The sequence below is a fragment of the Lepidochelys olivacea genome, assembly GCF_965140295.1.
Source record: "Lepidochelys olivacea isolate rLepOli2 genome assembly, chromosome: 25".
NCBI lineage: Eukaryota > Metazoa > Chordata > Testudines > Cheloniidae > Lepidochelys > Lepidochelys olivacea.
The window spans coordinates 7322761-7343847 of record NC_140435.1 but is presented as its reverse complement, the minus strand read 5'-3'; the positions used below and the strand labels follow the sequence as shown (position 1 = coordinate 7343847).

At 57.8% G+C, this 21087-nt stretch overlaps 1 protein-coding gene across 1 annotated transcript in view; it reads left to right on the top strand.

Annotated features, from left to right (window-relative positions):
- Positions 1–21087, top strand: part of LOC311513038 (unconventional myosin-Vb-like) — a 67211-nt gene that overhangs the window by 19388 nt on the left and 26736 nt on the right. The window contains exons 5-19 of the mRNA XM_084614597.1: positions 1916–2072; positions 4759–4902; positions 6888–6969; positions 8093–8200; positions 9226–9338; positions 9625–9890; positions 10672–10753; positions 12573–12713; positions 13461–13586; positions 15110–15193; positions 16802–16954; positions 17747–17844; positions 18237–18323; positions 18433–18544; positions 20339–20550. Coding sequence (XP_084470723.1) covers positions 1916–2072; positions 4759–4902; positions 6888–6969; positions 8093–8200; positions 9226–9338; positions 9625–9890; positions 10672–10753; positions 12573–12713; positions 13461–13586; positions 15110–15193; positions 16802–16954; positions 17747–17844; positions 18237–18323; positions 18433–18544; positions 20339–20550 — 1965 coding nt within the window. The remainder of the gene's footprint in view (positions 1–1915; positions 2073–4758; positions 4903–6887; positions 6970–8092; positions 8201–9225; positions 9339–9624; positions 9891–10671; positions 10754–12572; positions 12714–13460; positions 13587–15109; positions 15194–16801; positions 16955–17746; positions 17845–18236; positions 18324–18432; positions 18545–20338; positions 20551–21087) is intronic.

Here is a 21087-nt window from a genome sequence, read left to right as displayed (position 1 = left end):
AAGGAAGGTCCTGTGGTGAGAATAAAGAAGGTTAGGAGGAGGCCATGGGGAAGTAGCCCAGGGAGTTGCAGCTGTCACGTGAGCCACTGTAGACAGCTGCAACCCACAGGGCCCTGGGCTGGAACCTGGAGTAAGGGCGGGCCCAGGTTCCCTCCATCCTCCAACTCCCTACTTGATACCGGACGAGTTGACCTGGACTGTGGGTTCCACCAGAGGGGAAGATCTCTGGCCTGTTCCCCGATCCACTAGGTGGATCAGCAGAGATTGCGGGGATTGTTCTTCCTTTCCCCATGCTGGCCAGCGATGAGGCTAACTGAGTGAACGGTAGATTTGAGCCATGAAAGTGGCCAAACTGAGGGCTGCTGTGAACCTCTGAGGCGAGCAAATCCGCCAATAAGCGCAGGACCCACCAGGGCAGAGGAGGAACTCTGTCACAACACCTAGGGCTTCAGCTGAGATTGTGTTTGTGGGGAGGGGGTGGCTAACCCATCCCACCACTTGTGCCATTGCATTGTTATCCTTAGCGCCCAAGTCGATCTGAGCTAGCGTGGGGATGTCTGCCTGAGCTGGGAACCTCGCCTCCTGCTCCTGTGTAGACACCCCCTAAGACAAGCGGCTGCGGCTGCAGACTCTCCAGAGTGTTTCATCTCTGACCAGTGGAGCTGGTGGCCTGATGTGGGAAAGCCCAGGGCCCAACCTCAGTGTTGGTTCAGTACACACCACCGTCCTGACGTCCACATGGGGTCACCTCTGCATGGGGCCCCAGAGAACTGGGGGTGAATCAACCAAGCAGCTGGCTAACCATGTTGAGGTGAGACAGAATAAACTCCCTAGAACCGCCGCTGCCAGCCCAGCCTCTTAACTGCCTCAGAAGGACCCCTGGCTCCTTGGCAGCTCCTGGAGGAGTGTCCATGTGTAAGCAATGCTCTCCATGCATGCCCTGCTGTTTGCTTCCCCCAGACTGTGCCAAGTTCCATGCTCGGCATGGCTGTGGGGAATGGCCAGGTGAGGCTGGCGTTTGCTAATGGCTGTATGCGAGGCAGATGCCTGCTCTCCTCCAGCTACTGGGGAGAGGGATGGGAACAAAGCCCCTCTTGAGGCATCGTGGTGGGGGAAGGAAGGGGCTGCTTGAGCCAGGAGCAGCTGTCTTTTAAAATAAAACCCAGTGCTCCCTGGGGCTGGCTCCCAGCCAGGGCGGTGGAAACAGGTGGGGAGGGTGAGCTCCCTGGTGAATCTGCATTTGTCTCTGCTAAGCAGAAGAGTGGTGGCAGGATGTGTGGGGCTGGCTCCTGCCATGTGTGGGGCTGGAGTGCTGCTGAGTGTCACTTAAAACCCAACCCCGCGAGGAAGGGTCTGTCTGAAAACTCCCCTGTCCAAGAAAAGCCGCTCAATGCTTCTCCTTAGAGGGGAGTAGGGAAATGCTGGGGGTTGGCCCCTTCTCAACCCCCATATGGGATTGCGGTGCTGAGCCTCCCCAGCAGGGGAACCAGAATCCATCTCTCCCTCCCCATTAGATGGGTGAGTCAAACTGGCTGAATTTCCCTGGTGCACCAGGCTCCTCCGTGGCCCCAGAGTGCTAAGGCCGGTTCAGACCCAGCCTGAACCTGCACTTAAACAGCCCATGTCAGCCTTCGTCCCTGCTCCACCCTGACTCTACTTTGCTGCCTGTCCTAACTCAACTGCGAAAGGCCAGATGGGGCCCTCAGGGCACTCCTGGCCCAGCCACACCTGGGAGATCCCATGGGACATCCAGAGCCAACTCGGGGCTGGGAGAAACCTCCATGTTTGTGGGTGACTTTCCCAGCTGTGTCCCTTATCGTCTGGCGGTTCAGCCATCACTAAAGAGGGCAACTTCCTGCGGAGTCTCTGCCCTCGCTGAGCTCCCATTGTGATGGGCTCCCGTTGCCTCCCACAGGAACAACAAAAACCAGTCGCTGATCATCAGCGGCGAGTCGGGTGCTGGCAAGACGGCATCGGCCAAATATGCCATGCGGTACTTTGCCATGGTCGGGGGATTCATGGGTGACTCCAGCATGGAGGAGAAGGTGCTGGCCTCGAGCCCCATCATGGAGGTAGGTGCTGCTAGCCTCTCCTGGGCATGCCAGAGGGGAGGGAAGAAGCAGGGATGGTTGCTCCAGATCCACTGTCTGACAGGGGGAGGAATCTGTCTGCTCGCCAAATGGCTGAGAGCTTCCTAGAGGGCTGCCAGGGTGGGTGTGGGGACTCCCATTCCTAGTTGAGACTAGGATATCGAGGGCTCCCTCTCCTGCTCATGGGCTTCCTTGGCTGCACAGGTCCCTTGGGGCTGCAGCAATGCCCTCTGGAGGCAGCGGAGGTGGATCCAGCTAGAAGGCTGGCTGCTCCCCTGCCACAGAGGCTCCTCGCGGGCAGAGGTGCCCCATAGATCCAGGCTTTACCTGGAGCGAGATTCGCCTCCTGCCCCCGCTGAGCAGGCCGCTGTGCAGCTGTCCTTGGCACAGTATTGCCCCTCAAGGGGCTGAGGGAAGGGATCTCTGCAGAGCAGCCTGGCGGGGGGCCTGGCATTCCTCATTTTCCTGCTTCCTTTTCCCTCGCTGTGCTCCTCGCTGCTGAACTTGGGCCTGTCGGCTGGCTGGCGGGGAGGGAGGAAATCCTGCTCTGAGGAGGCAGCTCTCTGCTCCCCTCCTATGGTGCACCGTGTCTGGAGCTGCAGTTCCCAGCCCGCCTGGGTTCTTCCCCTCCCCTCTCTGCTCCACGTGGGAGATGGGGAATCCCACCCCCTGCCTTGGGAAGTGACGGCAGCTGTAGGGCTGGGGCTCTGGGTCCCAAGGTGAGGGAAGTGGACAGCTCCCACAGCCGGGGAATAGAAAGGTTTGGAGACCTCCCCACCCTGAGGCCCTCTGAGGGTGCGGGGGAGGGCAGGGTGAAGCAAATCTCCCCACGTCTATCCCCTCGGCTCCCCCCACTGTAGCTAGCGGGCAGGGCCGTCCGTGCGCCTGTATCGGGAAGGCAGAGCACAGAGCTGTGGTGTGGTTGGCTGCGCATGGGACCTCAGGAGGCCTCTCCGTCCCAAGGTCTGTCAGCATGGAGGGGCTTCCCCTGCAGGCCGAACGGGGGTGGGAATGAGGCCCCCCAGCAATGGGTGGCATAAGAGCAAGAGGAAATCTGCAGGGCAGGGGGTCTCTGCCTGGAAGCCCGCTGAGCCACAGGATGGGAGCCCTGCCAGTTGCCCTGACCCACCCAAAGGCAGAATGAGGTTGGCACTTGCAAGGGAGGCAGCTGGAAGTGCCTGTTCCCCTGTTTCTGTCAGCTGCTTTGATGGCAGTTGGGCTCTTCCCCACGGGCCCTGCTGGCTGCATCCAGTGTCTTGACAATGCTTCGTGGGGCTGGGCGAGGGTGTCTGGGGACCACTCGGCATCCCAAAGACTCTTCTGATCCCACCAGACCCATCTCTCCGCGCACACCTTGATCGGGGCACAGTTCACCTCTGTGCTCCCAGGTCCTCTCCTCCAAGGGAGGCTGTCTCTGTCTGGATCTTAGGGAGCAGGTAGCCCCGGCCTCATTCAGTGCGCAGCCTGTCTTGCACTGATGCCCCATTTCTACACGCCTCTCAGCAGGATTCCTTGCTGCCTGGGCTCCAGGCTGCTGCAGTGAGGTCTCCCGAGGGCACCAGGCCCTAGAGCCACGGTTCCCGAACGTGTTACGAAGGCGACCCACCAGCTGCGTTTTCTCTTTGCAATTGCACGTGTTGGAGAGCAAGTCTGTCCTGCAGATCTGGGCCCGGCTCAATATGGGCTGCAGTATCGCGGCGGGTTTGGCCCAGCTGCCCCTTGTCCTAACGGCTTGGGTGGCCGGGCCATAAGAGTGATGCTGTGACCCAGTCTGCCAGGAGCAGGGAGCTGGGCCCAGATCAGTGGGACAGGAGCTGCCACTGTGACCCACCCCCTCCCCTTTGCACCAGGTTTGTGACCCATCTAGAACCTTCCCATGACCACTGGAGGGTCAGGACCCACTGTTTGGGGAACACTCCCTAAGGCATGCCCCATGCCAGCCTTCTCACTGCAAACACAGCTAGGAAGGGAGAGAGCTCAGGGCTTGCAGGCTGATCAGCCCTGTACCTGCCACCTATGTGTGGTCCCAGGTATGATCATAGAATATCAGGGTTGGAAAGGACCTCAGGAGGTCATCTAGTCCAACCCCCTGCTCAAAGCAGGACCAATCCCCAACTAAATCAACCCAGCCAGGGCTTTGTCAAGCCTGACCTTAAAAACCTCTAAGGAAGGAGACTCCTCCACCTCCCTAGGTAACTCATTCCAGTGCTTCACCACCCTCCTAGTGAATTTTTTTCCTAATATCCAATCCTAAACCTCCCCCACTGCAACTTGAAACCATTACTCCTTGTGCTGTCATCTGCTACCACTGAGAACTGTCTAGATCCATCCTCTTTGGAACCCCCTTTCAGGTAGTTGAAAGCAGCTATCAAATCCCCCCTCATTCTTCTCTTCTGCAGACTAAACAATTCCAGTTCCCTCAGCATGGGTGGAGGCAGGGGTGTGTGCATAGACCCACTCTACACTGTGGCCTAGTGGGCAGGGCACTGGACTAAAACTCAGGAGACTTAGGCTGTGTTCCCAGTTCTGCCACTGACCTGCTGGGTAACCCCGGGAAAGTCCCATACCAGCCTGCCTCCATTTCCCCACCTGTAAAATGGGAGTAAGGCGGCTCCTTGGCTAGGCACTCGGAGATCTAAGGCTAAGCACCATTTCCCTTCCCAATCAGGCTTTTGGAAATGCCAAGACCACCAGGAACGACAACAGCAGCCGCTTTGGGAAATATGTGGAAATCTGCTTCAGCCATGAGTATCGCATTGTCGGGGCCGCCATGAAAACCTACCTGCTGGAGAAATCCCGCCTCACCTTCCAGGTGGGCACCGTGCAGGGGAGGGGGTATACACACCAGCTGGCTAGGGCACTGCAGCCCAGGGTATCACTGACTGGGTGACGGTCCAGCTCTTGAAGCAGGGTAAGCAAAGCCCCTTTATAGACCCACGTAAAGGTGGCTGGCGCTTTCCCTTGCTCGCTGGATTCTCCTGTTGTCTGAGCTGGGACTGCAGCCTTGGCCAGGCTCTGAGCATGCTGAGGAACTGGACTCTGGGAAGGGCCTGAGAGGCAGCAGAGTGTGTGGGGGGTGCATATACTTCAACATTTTCCCCCTTATCCCTGCGCACCTGATCACTGCCTACTGCTTTGGACTTCAATGCCAGCTCCAAATACTACCCGAAGTCCTTAGGCTCTGTGTGCGGGGGTGGGGGGGCAGAGCTCCTACAGTGCAACGGAGCTCGGCATGAGGTTGGGGGTACAATGACCTGCCCAGGGCTGGGGGGGGGGTGCATGGATGGCAGGTGGTGGTAAAGCCGCATGACATGTTCTGACTACTGGACACTCTCTCCCCTGGCCCCAGGGCCCTTGCTCATATAAGTCTGAGCAGGGACCACTGTTGCTGACTGAGATGCAAGGCTCCATTTGAGTCTTAATCTGTCGTCTCCATACCCTCTCGCCCCCCGACGTGCCCGATCTGTGCAGCCACAGCTTGACTAGAGCTTCAGGAAACGTCCTGAACCAAAACGTGAGAGTTAAAAGGGCCTTTTTGACAACAGGAAACAGAAGACCTTGCGATTTCCTCCCTCTCTCTCGCCCCTGCATGCAGCACAACAAAGGACATGGAGAATCTTTTAATTTTTAATTGTTTCACTTTAACGCTTGTGAAAAGAAAATGGGGGTGGGGAGAACTAAACAGCCCCCAGGATCATTGATTGTTTTCTGTGGTAAAGCTGGAAAAAGGGAAGGCCTGAAATAACTTTTCCATGAGAATTTACTGAAATTTAAGACCCCATCATCCAAAGCGTGCCAACCGAAAGGACCTAGATGTGTGTGGTTTTCACCACCGATTCGTCCAGAGCTTGTGTGAGTGAGTTAAACACACCAATGAATGCCCTCCTCCGCAAACTTCCCACCAGTGGCAAAGCTGGAGGAAGTGGCTGAGCCTTGCTGGCTTACTGAAAGTTCAAATCCAGGCTCCGTCAGACAATCATGGGGAAGGAGGTTCCACAGACCCTTTGCTTAAGCTGAGGAGCTCTGTTGGCCGACCAATGCAGGTGTCTAAGCTAGGAGGCTCCCATTTTGGGTCAAAATTGCTACCTTAACCCTCCTTCCAGGGAGCAAATCTGTAAGAACAAGACCTAGTTGCCTCTTATCAGGAGGGCTGGCTGACTTTCAAGGAGGAAACATTTTTGTCTGGGGGGCGGGGGGGAAGTGCCCTTTTTCTACTTAACTTTTCACTTTTGGAAATGAGCCTCTTTAAAATGTGCTTTCCATTTTTTAAAGGGAAAATCCACGATATTGCTAATAAACTAATTTAAAATGTCTATTCCAGAAACAGTGACCAGAAATTCCAATGGGAAGCTGGAGAAATGCTTCCCTGTTGCCTTCTACATCTCCCCCCTCCTGGCTGGAGCTGCGGGCAGATGGCTGAGATGCCTGGAGATCCAGGCAGACCTGAAAGATGTGGCTATGTAGCCAGGCTGCAGTGCTCCTCCATAAACTCTTGCTTGAACGGGAGGGAGTCTGAACTCAGACTCTTCGATTCCAAAAGCAGGAGGCTCTTCTTGAGTTCAGGGCGAGACTCTTAGCTGGTAGCTATAGTAGGCCCTTATTCTCTTATGTGAACCAGCAGCTAAGCATGGGGTAGCCAGGTACCCATTCTAGCATGGGTTTGTTACTGTGGAGGAGGGGGATAGCGGTATCTGACATGGCCTGGGCATTCCTTTAGCCAGAGGGATGAGGTAGCAACAGGGGGAGGGATCCAGGAAAATCTGGCCCAAACCGGCTGTTCTGCTTGTCTCTGTGCAGGCAAAAGCTGAGAGGAACTACCATATCTTCTATCAGCTGTGTGCGTCGGCCGCGCTGCCGGAGTTCCAAGGCTTGGGCCTCGGTAAGTGCCCCAGGCAGAGAACCAGTGCCTCCCTGGGCAGCCAGCGTGCGGGCAAGAGCCCAGTCAGCTGTCCCCATGCACTGTCCCCGCAGCAGCTCTCCGGGTGGTGCCGAGTTGGGAAGCAGCAAGGCTGGGGTGGGGTCTATACAGGACCCCTCAAACGAGGGCTGTGGAGATGGATCGGAGAACCTAGAGGGTAGGTGAGGATACCAGGGTGGCTCTGGGGCTAAAGGGACCTCTCCCCTTGTTGTTGACCTGTTCCGTAGCATGAGAACCAGGGGCTGGTTGGACAATATTCATGGCAGGCAAACTGAAAAGGTAAATGCTTTTGGCAGTGTATAGAGGAGAAACGCGGCACACTGCTTGGGTTCACAGGGATAAGCAAAGCTCCTCAAACAATTATTCCATGGGGGAATGTGCCTGTTCTAAATCAAAAACTTTCTGCGGAGGGGGTTCAACTGGGACAAAGCTCCTCAGGTTTCAATCCTGCCTGGTTTCCAGTCTGGCTTCCTGACAACTCGTCTGCCTGGCTTCTTGGCAGGCTGCCTGGTAGGCGACTGGGGGCCCCAGGATTTCCAGGGCCTCCAGTTCTGGGATAGCCCATTAAACAGACTGCCACAAGTCTGGGGACTCATGGGTAGCTGGCTCTGGAGCTGTGGGAACCCCTGGAGCCTGGCTCCCCTTCAGCCCACCAGACGATTTTATCTGGAAATCGTCAGTGTGGTGGGTTATTTTGCGGGAGAGGGGATTAAAAAAATGTGTCATCTTCTCGCAAAGAAGTTTGAACTTGTGTGTGTGATCCACATCTCTAATTCCTAAAACCCTCCCCAGACCGGCAGTGGGGCTCAGCTTCTGGCCATCTTGAAGAAGCTGTTTTCAAGGGGCTCTCGGCTCTTGCCTGGCACCAAGAATGTGGCTGCTTTCCGCGTTGGTGTCTGGCCATGCCCCGCCAAGGAAGGGATGGGGATGCGTGTCTGGATTGGGAGCAGGGCCATAGCTACCCCAGTAGCTGAGGGAAGCTGTGGGAGGAGAGACGGAGGTAGTGGGGCTTGCGTGCGGCTGATCTTGCTCCGTCACAGCGGAAGGGAACTAACTGGGAGCTGATCCATCTCTAACCCTGCAGGTGGGGCTGAATCCTTCCGTTACACCAACCAGGGGCAGTGCTCGCACCTCGAGGCGACGGATGACGCTGCTGACCTGGAGAGCACGCGAAATGCCTTCTCGCTATTGGGTAGCTGTCCCTGCCTGTCCTGGTACCACCTCCGGCTGGGGGTTGCAGCTGGCTTGAATGCAGTGCTACGGTCCCCACCGGCTTTGTATCGTCACTGCTAAGAGCATGGGGGTCTCCGGACCACGCCAGACCAGGCTCAGTCGGGCTGATGTTTGAGGAAGGCACGAGGAACCCCCTAGTGGGTGGTTAAGGAATGACTCATCCATGGTTCTGAGCCCTGGCAGGCTGCCCCCACCAGTTCCCCGCTGGGACCCAGAGGGCAAGCTGCCTGGGGCTTCTCTGGGCGGGGGGGAGCCTTGTCAACGTCACTGTAAAACTGGCTCCCGGCAGGGGTGAGGGCTGCTGGGGCTCCTTACCCAGCCCTCCGGGGAAGGGGTACAGCTGGGCGCGGGCCATGAAATTGACAAGACCGTCAGAAGCCGATGTAAGGGACGCGGTGTCTACACACGCCGCATCACCCTTACGACACCGACATAAGCCTCGTGCCTGGAGGCGGAGTTGCTCTGTCGGGGTAGTAGGGCACTTACCTCTGCAGGAGGAAGGTTGTAGACGCTGACCTAATTAGGTAGCTTATTTCGACCTTATGACCACCTAACTGGGAAGTGTAATCCAGTCCCTAGTCTTCCTCCGAACTCCACCCCCATTTCCTAGCCCTTATAGCATGCCACAGAGCATGCTATGGGCAAGCCGCAGTGATTGCAGGCTGCGGGACGCTGCCCTCTTACCACGGCCACCAGGACAGGGTGTGACCATGGCATGGGAGGGCATGTGTCCCACTGGGCAATAGGAACTGCCGGGCATGGGCAGCTGCCCAGAGTTAGAGGCCACAGGGGTGCGCAGAGCTCTGTGCTCCTTCCACCCAACCTGCCCCCACGTCACAGCTGAGGGGGCGTGGCTGGAACTTGCTCCTTGTCTGAGCTGAAGCTGTCCTGGGGCAACGCGGGAGGAAGAGCGGCTAGTGGCCCTCTCCATGGGGATGCCCGGCTCCTGGCCTGGTGCGGCACAATGCGCTGTGTGCTCTGCAGGGGTCCATGAGTCAAACCAGCTGGAACTGTTCAGCATCCTGGCCTCTATCCTGCATCTGGGCAACATCCGGCTCTGCGCGAAGGACCGGCACGGGGAGAGCTGCTTCACTGAGGTAAGCTGGTAAGCTCCCTCCACCCTGCAGCGCTCGGTGGGTGTCCCCTCTCCAGTAGCCCGCAGCCCTGGGCGTAGCGGGGGGCCTGGCTGACGAGGGTGGCCCTTGCCTCAGCCAAGCTAGAGGTGAGGGGGCCAGGCTGGTGAGGGGCGGCTGGATGGGCCTTGGGCTGTTGGCTCAGAGTGGGGTGCTCTGCCGAGCCCCCCGGAGGCTATCCCAGTACTAGCTGGGTGTCATGGGGTCGCTCCCTGCCCCACAGCGACGAGAGGGTTCTGTCTCCATGCAGCCAGACGGCGAAGCCCTGGGCCTCTTCTGCTCTCTGCTGGGTGTGGGGAAGTCCCAGGTGTCACGCTGGCTCTGCAACCGCAAGCTGGTCACAGCCGGCGAGACCTACGTGAAGCCCATGTCCAGGCGGCAGGCCCTGAACTCCCGCGATGCCCTGGCCAAGCACATCTACGGGCAGCTCTTCAAGTGGATCGTGAGCAGGATCAACAAAGCCCTGCGGGCATCCTGCAGGCAGCACGCCTCCATCGGCATCCTGGACATCTACGGGTAAGGACCAGGCCTGCGTTGAGTCCAGCCTTCCTCGCTTCAGGCCCCGCACGGAGGCTGGACCAGCCTCTGCGCACCCCCATGTGAAGGAGGGGTCTGTGCCTGCTCAGAGGGGAGCCAACCTGCATGGGCTCCTTCCTGGCAAAACCTCTCCGTACTAGTGAGCTGGTAGGTGCCCCACGCTAACCAGGTGATACGGCCTCAGAGCATGGACTGCCTGGGTGATCCTTTCTCCACACACCTGGACAGTCTCCTCCGGGGTCTTCTGAGCTGGCAGGTCCTAGTTCTCCTGGTCCCCTCTGTTCCTTTTTTTCCCCCCCTGGTGGGGAGTGGGTGCCTACCTGGCAGTCTGGGAAATCCAACTCCAGCCCCGTGTGGCCAAGACAAGGGTATATGGCTGGGCCAAGCTAGAGAGTGGCTCTGGTTGTCTGCGCTCACTGGGCTTGGCCAGCTGTGGACCATAGCAGTGTCCCTTTTCCCATCCCCATCTTCTGCTCTCGCTGGTGAGTGCTCCCTGGCCATCCCTGCTGGCCTCCTGCCTAGAGGCTATCGTACGCCACCCCCTCTGGAAGGTACGAGGGTTCAGGGCAACTGGGGGCATTGCAGAAGCTAATGGGATGGAGAGGAGTGTGTAAGGCCCAGGGATCCTCTTTGCTCCAGCACTAAACTCAGCTGGATTTATTTCCCCCACTAATTCTCCTTGTTTAAAAGCACAAACCCTTGGAGAGACCCTGTCAGCTCCCCTGTCGTCATCCTCACCCCCACCCCGTCTCTCCCCCAGGTTTGAGACGTTCCCAGAAAACAGCTTCGAGCAGTTCTGCATCAACTATGCCAACGAGAAGCTGCAGCAGCACTTCAACCTGGTCAGTGCTGCCCCCGCTCCTGCCAGGCTCCGGAACCCTTGCAGGGGGTCTGGCATCTGTACAGCGCCTAGCGCAGTGGGCCCCGGGTCCATGACTGGGGCTCCTGGGTGCTACGGTAAAACAAACAACTGAATTAACTGGGGAAGGTCACTGGGTACCTGAAGTCTGTTCTCCCCTCGCTGCTCTGTCCCAAGCCTGGTGTCCTCCGGCTGCTCTCAAAGAGCAGCAGGCAGCATGCTGTGGGTGTGGTAGCAACTGCCAACAATTGCCTCCCCCTCCGTGCCCTAGGGGAGCCTTGAAAGACTGCCTGAGATGGCTCTTAAGAACAGTTTCTGCTAGTTCAACTGAGTTTGACACCTGCATATTGAATTCCGGGCCTGGCGCCTTAGTGTGGAGACCAGTTAGGCTGCGCCTGTAACCGTGCTCGGAAGTCCCTGGGCAGCTGTTACAGCGTTCACCAGAGAACCGGCCACCGGTAGGGCTGGAGCTCCGTGTTCCCCACAAACTCCTAATGTCTGGAGCTGGCTGGGAACTTTTTTGGTTTCAATTTTCCAATAAAAATGTTGTTTTTTTGTTTTTCCAAAGGGTCAGTTTTGACACCATTTCGGTCAGTGTCCCAATTGAACATTTTAGGAACAGGCTCGTTTTTTCTTGAAACACAACTCCGTTTATACGAAGACTTTAATCATAATAAAAAAGCTAACAATCAAAATTGGAACAAATTGATCAAATCAAAACAACTTTCTTAGTTTCATTTTGTTAAACTTTTTAAAATCTTCATTCCACGTTTGAACAGAGAGTTTGAAAATCAGGGGAACTTCCTGCCAAATGGTATCTGTCCCCTGCTGACTCCGCTAATGATACGGAGCTGCGAAGAGACACGAAGCCACTAAATAGTGTGCTGCAAAAAAGTGTAAACTGATCTTGTCCCCGTCTGACGTTCCCTTGGCTCACGAGGCTTCTGCTTGTTTGGAGAGTGAATGCCACATTTGCCCAAGGGCTGGGGGTTCAGCTGATGTCACTATAATGGCTCTTGGGCAGCTGGAGAATTTGCTAGTCTGGTCTCCGTTGGAGGTCAGTCTCTGGGCGCTGTGCTTGTCTAGCGTGTTGGGTGCTGGTTAGCCTGGAGGGCTGGAAATGTCAAGAGCCCAGGGGAATTGGGCACCTGATTCCATTGTGGAACGGAAGCCTCTGAACGGCCCCTGCAGGGGGCTCTCGGCTCGGAGTGCTCCCCCTGCAGAGTAAGGGCTATGACCAGAGAAAATGGAGCAGGGTCCTGCTGGGAAGGTAGGGACCCGCCCCCATGCAGAATGCTGTTCTGGTGACTCAACACCTGAGTGGCCCTTACAACAGTTCCCTGAATCCCAGTCCTGTCCTGGCAGGGTTGTGCAAAGCTGCTGGAGGCAAACTACCATAGCAGGCAGCCTAGGGCCCGATTCTCCCCTCCCTGCAGCTTGTGGTCACTTAAAGTCTGTGTGGCATGGCCAGAAGGGCCCTTGTGGTTTGCATCTCCAAGCAGCTTCCCAGGCAGAAGGGATGGCCCGCTGGCTTGGCCGTCGGGCAACAGTGCAGGGTCCACTGAAACCTAGACCAAACTCTGGCGACTGCTCTCCCAACCCTGTGCGGATAGCTCAGTGATTTGACCATTGGCCTGCTAAACCCAGGGTTGTGAGTTCAATCCTTGAGGGGGCCATTTAGGGTTCTGGGGCAAAAATTGGGGATTGGCCCTGCTTTGAGCAGGGGGTTGGACTAGATGACCTCCTGAGGTCCCTGATATTCTATGAAGAGCTCTGATCCCGTTCCCATCCCTCCCCCATAGCATGTCTTTAAGCTGGAGCAGGAGGAATACATGAAGGAGGAGATCCCCTGGACCTTCATCGACTTCTACGACAACCAGCCTTGCATCGACCTCATCGAGGCCAAGCTGGGCATTCTGGACCTGCTGAATGAGGAGTGCAAGGTGAGCGTCCTTCCTGCTTTACCGGGAGGCCAGCAGCGCATCTGTGGGCGATGCCAGCTTGGGGGAGGGGGGCATGAGGGTCCAGCGCTCTCCTTCCAGCCTGTGTAATGGGACAGTCTCTTGTCCTAGGCCTGAGACAACTTGTTCTCAAACAAATTCCCTGCGGGGGGAATAGCTTACAGCTTCTAAATTGGAGGGGTTTCGGAGAAAAGCCAGGAAACTGATCAAAGGAAAATCTGGCTGATGGTGAGAGCCACGAGGAGCTTAATCTAGTTACCTTAACAAAGAGAAAGTTAAGGGGTGACTTGACTATCTGAAGCTGTGTGGGGAACAAGTATTTAATAATGGGCTCTGCACTCTAGCAGGGAAAGGTCTTGCATAATCCAGTGGCTGGAAATTGAAGCTAGACAAAGTGCCCTTTCAGTGGAGGACGGGCATACATTTTTGACAGCCAGAGTAGCGGCTGGAACAATTTACCGAGGCTCGTGGTGGATTCTCCATTGCTGCTGCTGATTGATTAAATGAAGATGGGCTGGTGTTTCTGAGATGGGCTCTAGGAATGATTTTGGGGATAGCTCTCTGGCCTGGCTCGTACAGGAGGTCGGCCCGGATTGCAATGGTCCCATCTGGCCTTGGAATCAAGTAGTCTAAATCCCTAGCTGCAGGTGGCTGCCCTACCTAGGGGCAACAGAGTGCGTCCTGTTCCTCAGGCCTCCTGCTGTCTGACTCGCCTTCTCTGCCTTCCAGATGCCCAACGGCAGCGACGTGAGCTGGGCTCAGAAGCTCTATGACAGGCACCTTCACCACAGCCCCCACTTCCAGAAGCCCAAGATGTCCACAGATGCCTTCATTGTCCACCACTTCGCAGGCCAGGTAGGAGGGCCCAGGGGTGGGGGCAAGGTCCCCAGGGCCCAGGTGGGTGGGGGGGCCACTGGCCTATAGGAGAGGCTATGAGACTTGCCCAAGTTAAGGTCTGTCTGAGCTGGGGTGAGAATGGAGCTGGCTGGGAAGTCTGTCTTAGAGAAATCCAGACACTCTGAACCCTGAAGTTTTCTCTCCCAAACGAATGCTGTCATATAACCCCACCGGACTCCTTGTGGCGCCCACTGGGAGAAGTGGGGCTCTCCCAAAGCAGGTGGGAACCCAGCTGGCCCAGGACTTCAGCTGCAAAGCTCATGCTTCCGCAGTGTCACTGCAGTGCCCGCCTGCTCCTGTCCGCGCTCCACTGGGGCTGGGTGCCCAGGAGGCTGGCTGCAGGCGAAAGCCACCTCCCTGTGCACCAGGGCCCAGTGGGTCTGCAGCTGGCCCCCTCCTGCCCCTCGCTCCAGGGCTGAGTGGGCTCCTGGAATGGTGATGGGACTGAAAACAAAGCAGGCTCAGTTAGAAGGCAGCCAGTGGCTGGAGTCTGAGCTCTGGCTGGGATATGCTGGAGGGGTCATGTGCCTAAATACACATCTGTAGCACTGTGAAACAAGCTCGTGGTTCTGCACTGCACAGTGCAAGGGATCCTGGGACTCGTAGTTCCTAGAGATCAGGTGACTTGTAGGCTCGGTGCAAGGCCTGCTGGGAGAAGCGAGACAAAAGGCACAGCATTTCTGCAGAGAGGGGAACTGCTGGTGAATGGCCTGGCCTGGCCTGGCCTGGACCAGCTGGTGCAGATCAAACTAGACCTCTCTGGAGAATCCAGCGTCTAGAGACGGTCTCTCCACTGATGTTGGGGTGTGGCTGCAAGTGGCACTGCCTGAATACCATGAGACACCCCCCACCCTAGCTGGCACCCACTGGGAAGCATCCACGGCACCAGCTGCCACTCTGAGAGAGCTTCCAGCCCCTCTGGGTTTTAGTTAGAGCATCCCAGGCAGGCTGGTGAGCTTTGAGCCTCCGACTCCCAGAGGCCACTGGGACCCTGAGCAGTCTGTGCTGGGGCATGGGGCTCTAGTCCCTTTGGAGCGGGTGCTGTGGGCAGGACTAGACCACTCCTGAGGCCCCTTCCAGCCTGACGCTTCTGTCTGGCCTGGGCAGGGGTGGGGTGGGGGTGTTTTGTCTGCATGGGTTAAACAGAGAATTCCAGCTGCAGCCAGCATTTGGGAATGACACCAGGGCTCACCTTGCTGAGGGCTGGACCTGGCTCTGTGAGGGCAGTCTGCTTTTTTTAAAAATACTTATTTAGGCGAAATTCTTCACCACCCCTCCTGTGTAACAAGCATCGAACTCCCATCCACCTGGTACAAACGGGCTGGGGCTTCTCAAAGGCCCAAGGGCTTTAGGCACCCAGCTCCCCTTGGCTTTGATTTCCCCCACCCCCAGTACCTCTGCTCTGGAGACCTCTGGGCTCTGAATTGTCCCAGGAGACCCTGGAGCTGATAAGGCCTCCTGCATGCCCTGTTCACCCACAGGTGGAGTACCAGTGCAGTGGGTTCCTGGAGAAGAACCAAGACACTGTCCATGCAGAGCTGATCGGGCTCCTCCGAGCCAGCAAGGTGAGCCCATGGACCTCCCAGCGGGGTGGGGGTGGGGGTGGGGTGCTTGGCAGCAGACTGCACAGAGGAAGGTGGTAGACGGGTGTCATCTGAAGTTCATCCCCATCCTGTGCCGGGATGGGGATCGTCACGTGGGTCAGAAGGAGCAGTGCTGGCATCTTGGGGAGAAGTGCCCTGGCAAACCTGCGTGCGCACCCCCCCCCCCACAAGCAAACCTGGAGTGGCAGGGGAGCCCTAGTATTCAAATTTGCAAACAAAAAGATCTTGTCAACACAATTGACCTGGGGGGAAGGGGGGGCACAGTGTCCTCACTGGGTGCCAAGGTGGGGACCCACATGTCCTGCAATAAGGACAAAAGCTGCACCCACCCTGAGCCCTCACTCCATGGGGTGTGTGTGGGGGGGGGGGGTGTGTGTGTCGGGGGAGTGGGGGGTGATGAGAGCTGTGGTGCAGAGGCCAGATGCCAGGGGAGCAATGTAGGAAACGACTAACTGGGGTCGGGTCATGTCCCGTCCATGGTGCCCTGAGTTGTCAGGCCCCCTTCTCTGCTGCCGTGAGCTGCTGCTGCAAAGGCTTGGTGCAGACTCAGCTGTGGGTGGGTCAGAAAATGAAGACTCACCTCCACCAGGGGGTGCCAGACCTCTATTTCTCTTGGTGTTGGGGGGGCTCCCAAAAATAAACCCATGCTTTTGTAAACTGACCTGTAAAGCAGCTGCCTGGCTAGACCCCCCTGGGATGGGAATGGCCTGTGCAATCCCAACAGGCCAGGCCTCGCCAGCAGAGCTGGTGGCTGGGAATGGGAAGCTCGGCGGGGGGCGGGGAGACTCACTCACTGCTGTGCTGGGGCTCCAGGCCACTGTTGCAATGTGGGATGCTAGACTCTGGGAACTGTTAACCTGGGCTGGGGAGGGGGGAAAGGCCGGCAGACAAAGCAACGGTGACGCTGCTGTTAAACTAATCGGTTTATCATTTCTCTCCCCCACCACCCCCTCGTTGCCGTCCCGTGGATCTGCAGAAGGTAAGTGGTCCCACGGGGTAGGAGTCACAGGCCACTCTCCGTCTGCTGCGGGTGCTCACAGGGACTGGTGGCTGAGCCTGCAAGTTGCCAGTTCTGGCTGGACGTTTTCCTGCAGGTTTCATCACACGACATGGAGGGGCCGCAGCTCTAGGGTGCGTTGCAATGGGCGGGGGACTCTGGGCTGTGGCTGCTACTTATCCTGACTGGGAGCAGGGATGAGCTGCTCCTAACCCGGGGGGACACAGAGGCTGGGCTGGTGCCTGTCGTGCTCTATACTGACCCCAGGCTCAGATCCATGCTGCCCGTGGCTCCGCGGGGCCCTATGCGTGTCGGACTCTTTGCCCGACGCCCCCGCTGGTGCAGAGAGGCCCATGAGTAGCACTGGGGCAGCTGTGGGGAGGGCTGCGTCCTGCTGCAGGGCCTGCAGTTCTCATGCAGCTGGCTCGGTGGCTCCCCACAGTAGCTCTGGGAGCCGTGGGGCTGGCCCTTGCAATAGGGCTCGGGGTTGCTGGCTGCCTGTTCCTGCTGGCCAGTAGGTGTCACTCATGGCCTGCGGCTGGCTCTGATCCTTCTGATGTCTCCCCACCCAGTCTGCGCTGCTGGCCGAGCTCTTCCCGGAGGAGGGGGACAGCAGCATCGCCCTACCCTCCCGCAGGTCGCATGGGTCCAGGGTGACCATCCGCCCTGGCAGGAGGTCTCTGCCAGCTACTGACAAGGAGCACAGGAAACCCATCTCCACCCAGGTACACAGCGGGGCTGGCGTGCCCTATGCCCTCCCCATGTCACTACCCCCTTTTAACGCAGCATCGAGCATCCACCCCTGTGCAAACCCCTCCCGGCTTCTCAACGTGCTGAACAGATTCCTCCTCCACTGCCATGAAATGTTCCTGGGCTGGCTCTGCCTGAGAGGTGCTGAGCCCCTACAAATCCTGCTGTCCCCAGAGGCCAGCAGGTGCTCAGCACAGTTGGTAGTCGGGGCCTTTCCCTCCCAGGGGAGGGATCTGTGACCCGGCAGTGAGATGCTCCAAACACTCTTGCTGGGTGGTGGGGAGAGATGGGCCCAAGCACTCGGACGTTCTCAGACTCTGCCGCATGCTGGGGCTGGTCTGAGCTGCCAAGTTTAGCTGCAGACCCACAGGCTTGGTGGGCTGGGGACTCTGGTTCCAGGCTGCTCAGAGGCTTATCAGCACCCAAAGCCCCAAATAGTGCTGCCAGGTGAGAAGGTGGCCTGGAAAGGGGCAGCTGGGTATCCAGGGGCTGCATGCAGGGGTTCTGCTCCTCCCTTGGACCAGCCTTCAGCTTAGGACAATGGGTCCTGGTGCTCTCTGCTGCCCACCCACTGCCAGGCCCCTTGCCTGTGCCCATGAAGGGCAGTGGGAAATGCAGCTCTGGTGGGCCCCCAACCCTCCCCAAGGAATCCAGAAGCCTCTTCGCTCTGCTGAGGACAAGATCCGAGCCTGCTCGGGAGCCCTGGCTCCCCTCTGGGGCACTGCATCCACACCCAGACCTAAGCCACCTCGCTCTGTCCCCTGCAGTTCAAAGCATCGCTGCACAAGCTCATGGAGACCCTGAGCAGCACCGTGCCCCACTACATACGCTGCATCACACCCAACGACCGCAAGCAGCCCTTCGAGTGAGTGCCTGGCAGCTTTGCGATGGGGCGGGGGCTGGAGCGGGGGAAACTCCAGCCAGAGCTGCTGTCTGGGGAACCCGCATCACCAAGGAGCTCTTGTGAGACTAGCAGCAGTCTGTTCCAGCTCTGCAGTAGCAAACTTGGCTGCCTCCTTGGTCCAGTGCAGAGCCGGGCGACTTCCCTTGCTGTCCCGAGCAGCTGTGCAGCTGGATTGGGAGCTGCAACCCAGCTGCCTCGTTCCCCTTGGCGCCTCTGCAGGTGGCTGCACCATGAACAGTCAGCAAGGAGGTGGCCGGCCCAGGCCTGGGCTGAGGGCGGCATGGCAGATCCAAACCTGCCACGTGCCCTAAGGAACCCTCGCTCGGAGGGCACTGACTCTCTCTCTGCTCTAGGTTTGATGCCAAGCGAGCAGTCGAGCAGCTGAGAGCCTGCGGGGTCCTGGAAACCATTCAGATCAGCGCCTCTGGCTATCCATCCAGGTACGGCCAAGCCAGGAGTTTCCTGCCTGCCCTCCTCTCTGCTGGGGCATTGGAGTCCCTGGCGTGCTCCAACTCTCCCCGTTGGCTCTGGCCTCTGTCCCCTCCGCAGGTGGACGTACGTGGAGTTCTCCAGCAGGTACCGGGCTCTGATGCGCCCGGAGGAGCTGATGGGCGGTGATGAGCGGCAGACCTGCCAGCTTGTCCTCAAGAGGCTGCTCAAGGTAAGAGCCCTGTGGGTTGCTGTCCCGGGGGGAGGATCCTGAATGGGGCAGCAGGGGATTAAATTCTAGGCTCCAAGGCCCGCGCTGCTACTGCACCCAGCCTTTTGTGCCGCCCCACCCACTCCTCCGTGCCCTGAGGGGAGCTGCCTGCTGGTGCACCCGGCCGTGTGGGCTTGATGGGCCCTTCCTTCCCTCCTAGCAATGAGGTCACTTTTGCAGGAAACACGTGGGCCAAGTCCATCTGGATTGTGCCATAGCCTCCGGCAGTAGGTGTCTGGGGCCAGGCATCGCTGCCTGCAGGTGCTGCAGTATCTGTCTCCTCTCAATAACGGGACTAGCCTGCCCAGTGTCCCTCTGCTACCACGGCATCCTAGAGACTGGCAGAAGGGCGCCTGGCCCAGAGCCCTCTGCCAAATGCAACTCGCTCCCGTGGGAAACGTCGACTCTGCTGAAAGCCACCAACTTCCCTGTGGAGACAGCGCTGCATCGCCCGGTGGGAGGGGTGGTCCGGATTTCTCGTGTGCCTGGCTCCCCAGGAGGGCTGCCTTTCCTCCATGCACCAGTCTGCCTTCCTGGCGAGCAGCTCGTCCTAGGAGTCTCTGGCCATGGAGCCTGCCTCTGGGAACCCCTGTTCTATAACTGTGGGACATGCGCCCCTGGGGGTACACGAGACCTCTCTGTGGGGCACGTGGGAGTAATTGCATGACAGTGGATTTTATTTATTGATTCATTGCATTTTCCTAATAGGCTACTCAGACGAAGCTTTAAAACTGGGACTTTCTTGACTTAAATTAGCTACCGTATTTTACACAAGATGTACCAATGAGAACAGATACAGGGTGATGCTGACGTACAGATCCCTCGCCTCCAATCACTGTACAATGCGGGTTCAGTTGCCCAGCAACTGTCCAGTCTAACTGAGCTCAAACTTAGTTGGGTTTTTTGGTCGTACACATTGTGCCTGTAACTAGACCTGTACATAACCATGAAACCTGGGCCGATGGCCAAAGCCAGGCAGTGTGAAGAGCACACAGTATCTGTGGGGACATGGGCAGCTGGCAGATCGGGAAATGGGGTCCACAGTGAGCAACATTTGGGAGCCTCTGCTATAGAGAAGGGGCACGAGAAGCCCCTGAACTAAACTCCCAGGAGGCATTGCAGCAGCCTTTCCAAACTGGAATATTAAGGATTTTGGCTGAAATCCTCCGGGGGTTTTTTCCCAGACAGTCCTGGGCATCTGAGTCAATGGGTGGGCCATGTAGGCCAGGTGAGCTGCTGCCAGCTGGTGCTGACTGGACTGTGCTAAGCTGGCATTAGGCTGGTCCCATGGCCAAGTTGAGGGTCCCCGTTCTCTGGGCAGGCAGAGGCCTGTGCCGGTCTCTGCATGCTGCAGCTTCCTTTCCGCCCAGGCCGGAGACCATCTGGGGAGCACTAGGATTCAGTCCCTAGCTCTGCCCATCTGACCCGGGAAAGGCGGCTTACCCTCTGGGGACCCATGTCCCAGTGATACCTCCTGGCTGTGCAGCTCGGTGCTGGGAGCGCTGCAGTTGGAGGGAGCGTTCGGTGTCTAAAGGGTTAATACCCCCTCTCCCTGGGATGATCTGGATGCTGCAGCCCCTCCCCTGCCCCGCTGTCAGCTGTGGGAGGAGGGTCTGTCCAGCCAGGCCCTGGTGCCCAGAAGGGCCCGCACAGCACTACTGCTATCCAAGCCTGCAGCATGGAGCACCCATGTCTGAGTTCGCTCCGCCCAGTTGTACTTGCCTGGTCATGGATCTCACTGTTCTCTTCCTACAGGACCCCAACAAATACCAGTGCGGGAAGGGCAAGATCTTCTTCCGTGCTGGCCAGGTGGCCTTCCTGGAGGAGCTGCGTGGCAGGAGGCTGAGAGCAGCCTGTGTCTTCATTCAGAAGAGCTTTCGTTGCTGGCTGGGGAGGAGACACTTCTTGCGTATGCGAGCTGCAGCCATCTGCCTCCAGCGCTTTTCCCGGGGCTTCTTGGCCCGGAGGTGAGAGGTGATGCCCTGCAAACGCTGCCCACATCTGGCAGGTTGAGCCAGGCATTGAAGTGGCTCTGCCTTGGCATCACTGGAGACCCATTTCTGGGCACCCTCTGTGGTGGGTTGGATCACAGAAACCCCCTTGGAGCTGCCCCCTGGTGTGCCAAGACTGCTTCTGCTCCTGCTTTCTTGCCCGGTCAGCTTAGGACTTCAGTGCCCTGCCTGGCTTGAGCCAGACCCAGGAGCCTGCTGCAAACCCAGATCCAGGCCTGAACCACGTCCACTAACAGCCATAGGCTCAACTGAAAGCAGCTTACAGAAGTGTGCCTGTCTTCAACACTCAGATGCCCCACTCCCAATGGGGCCCAAACCCGTTTTACCCTGTATAAAGCTTCTACAGGGTAAACTCATAAATTGTTCACTCTCTAACACCAATAGAAAGAGATGCACAGCTGTTTTGCCCCTCCCCCCCAAGTATTAATACATACTCTGGGTTAATTAATAAGTAAAAAGTGATTTTATTAAATACAGAAAGTAGGATTTAAG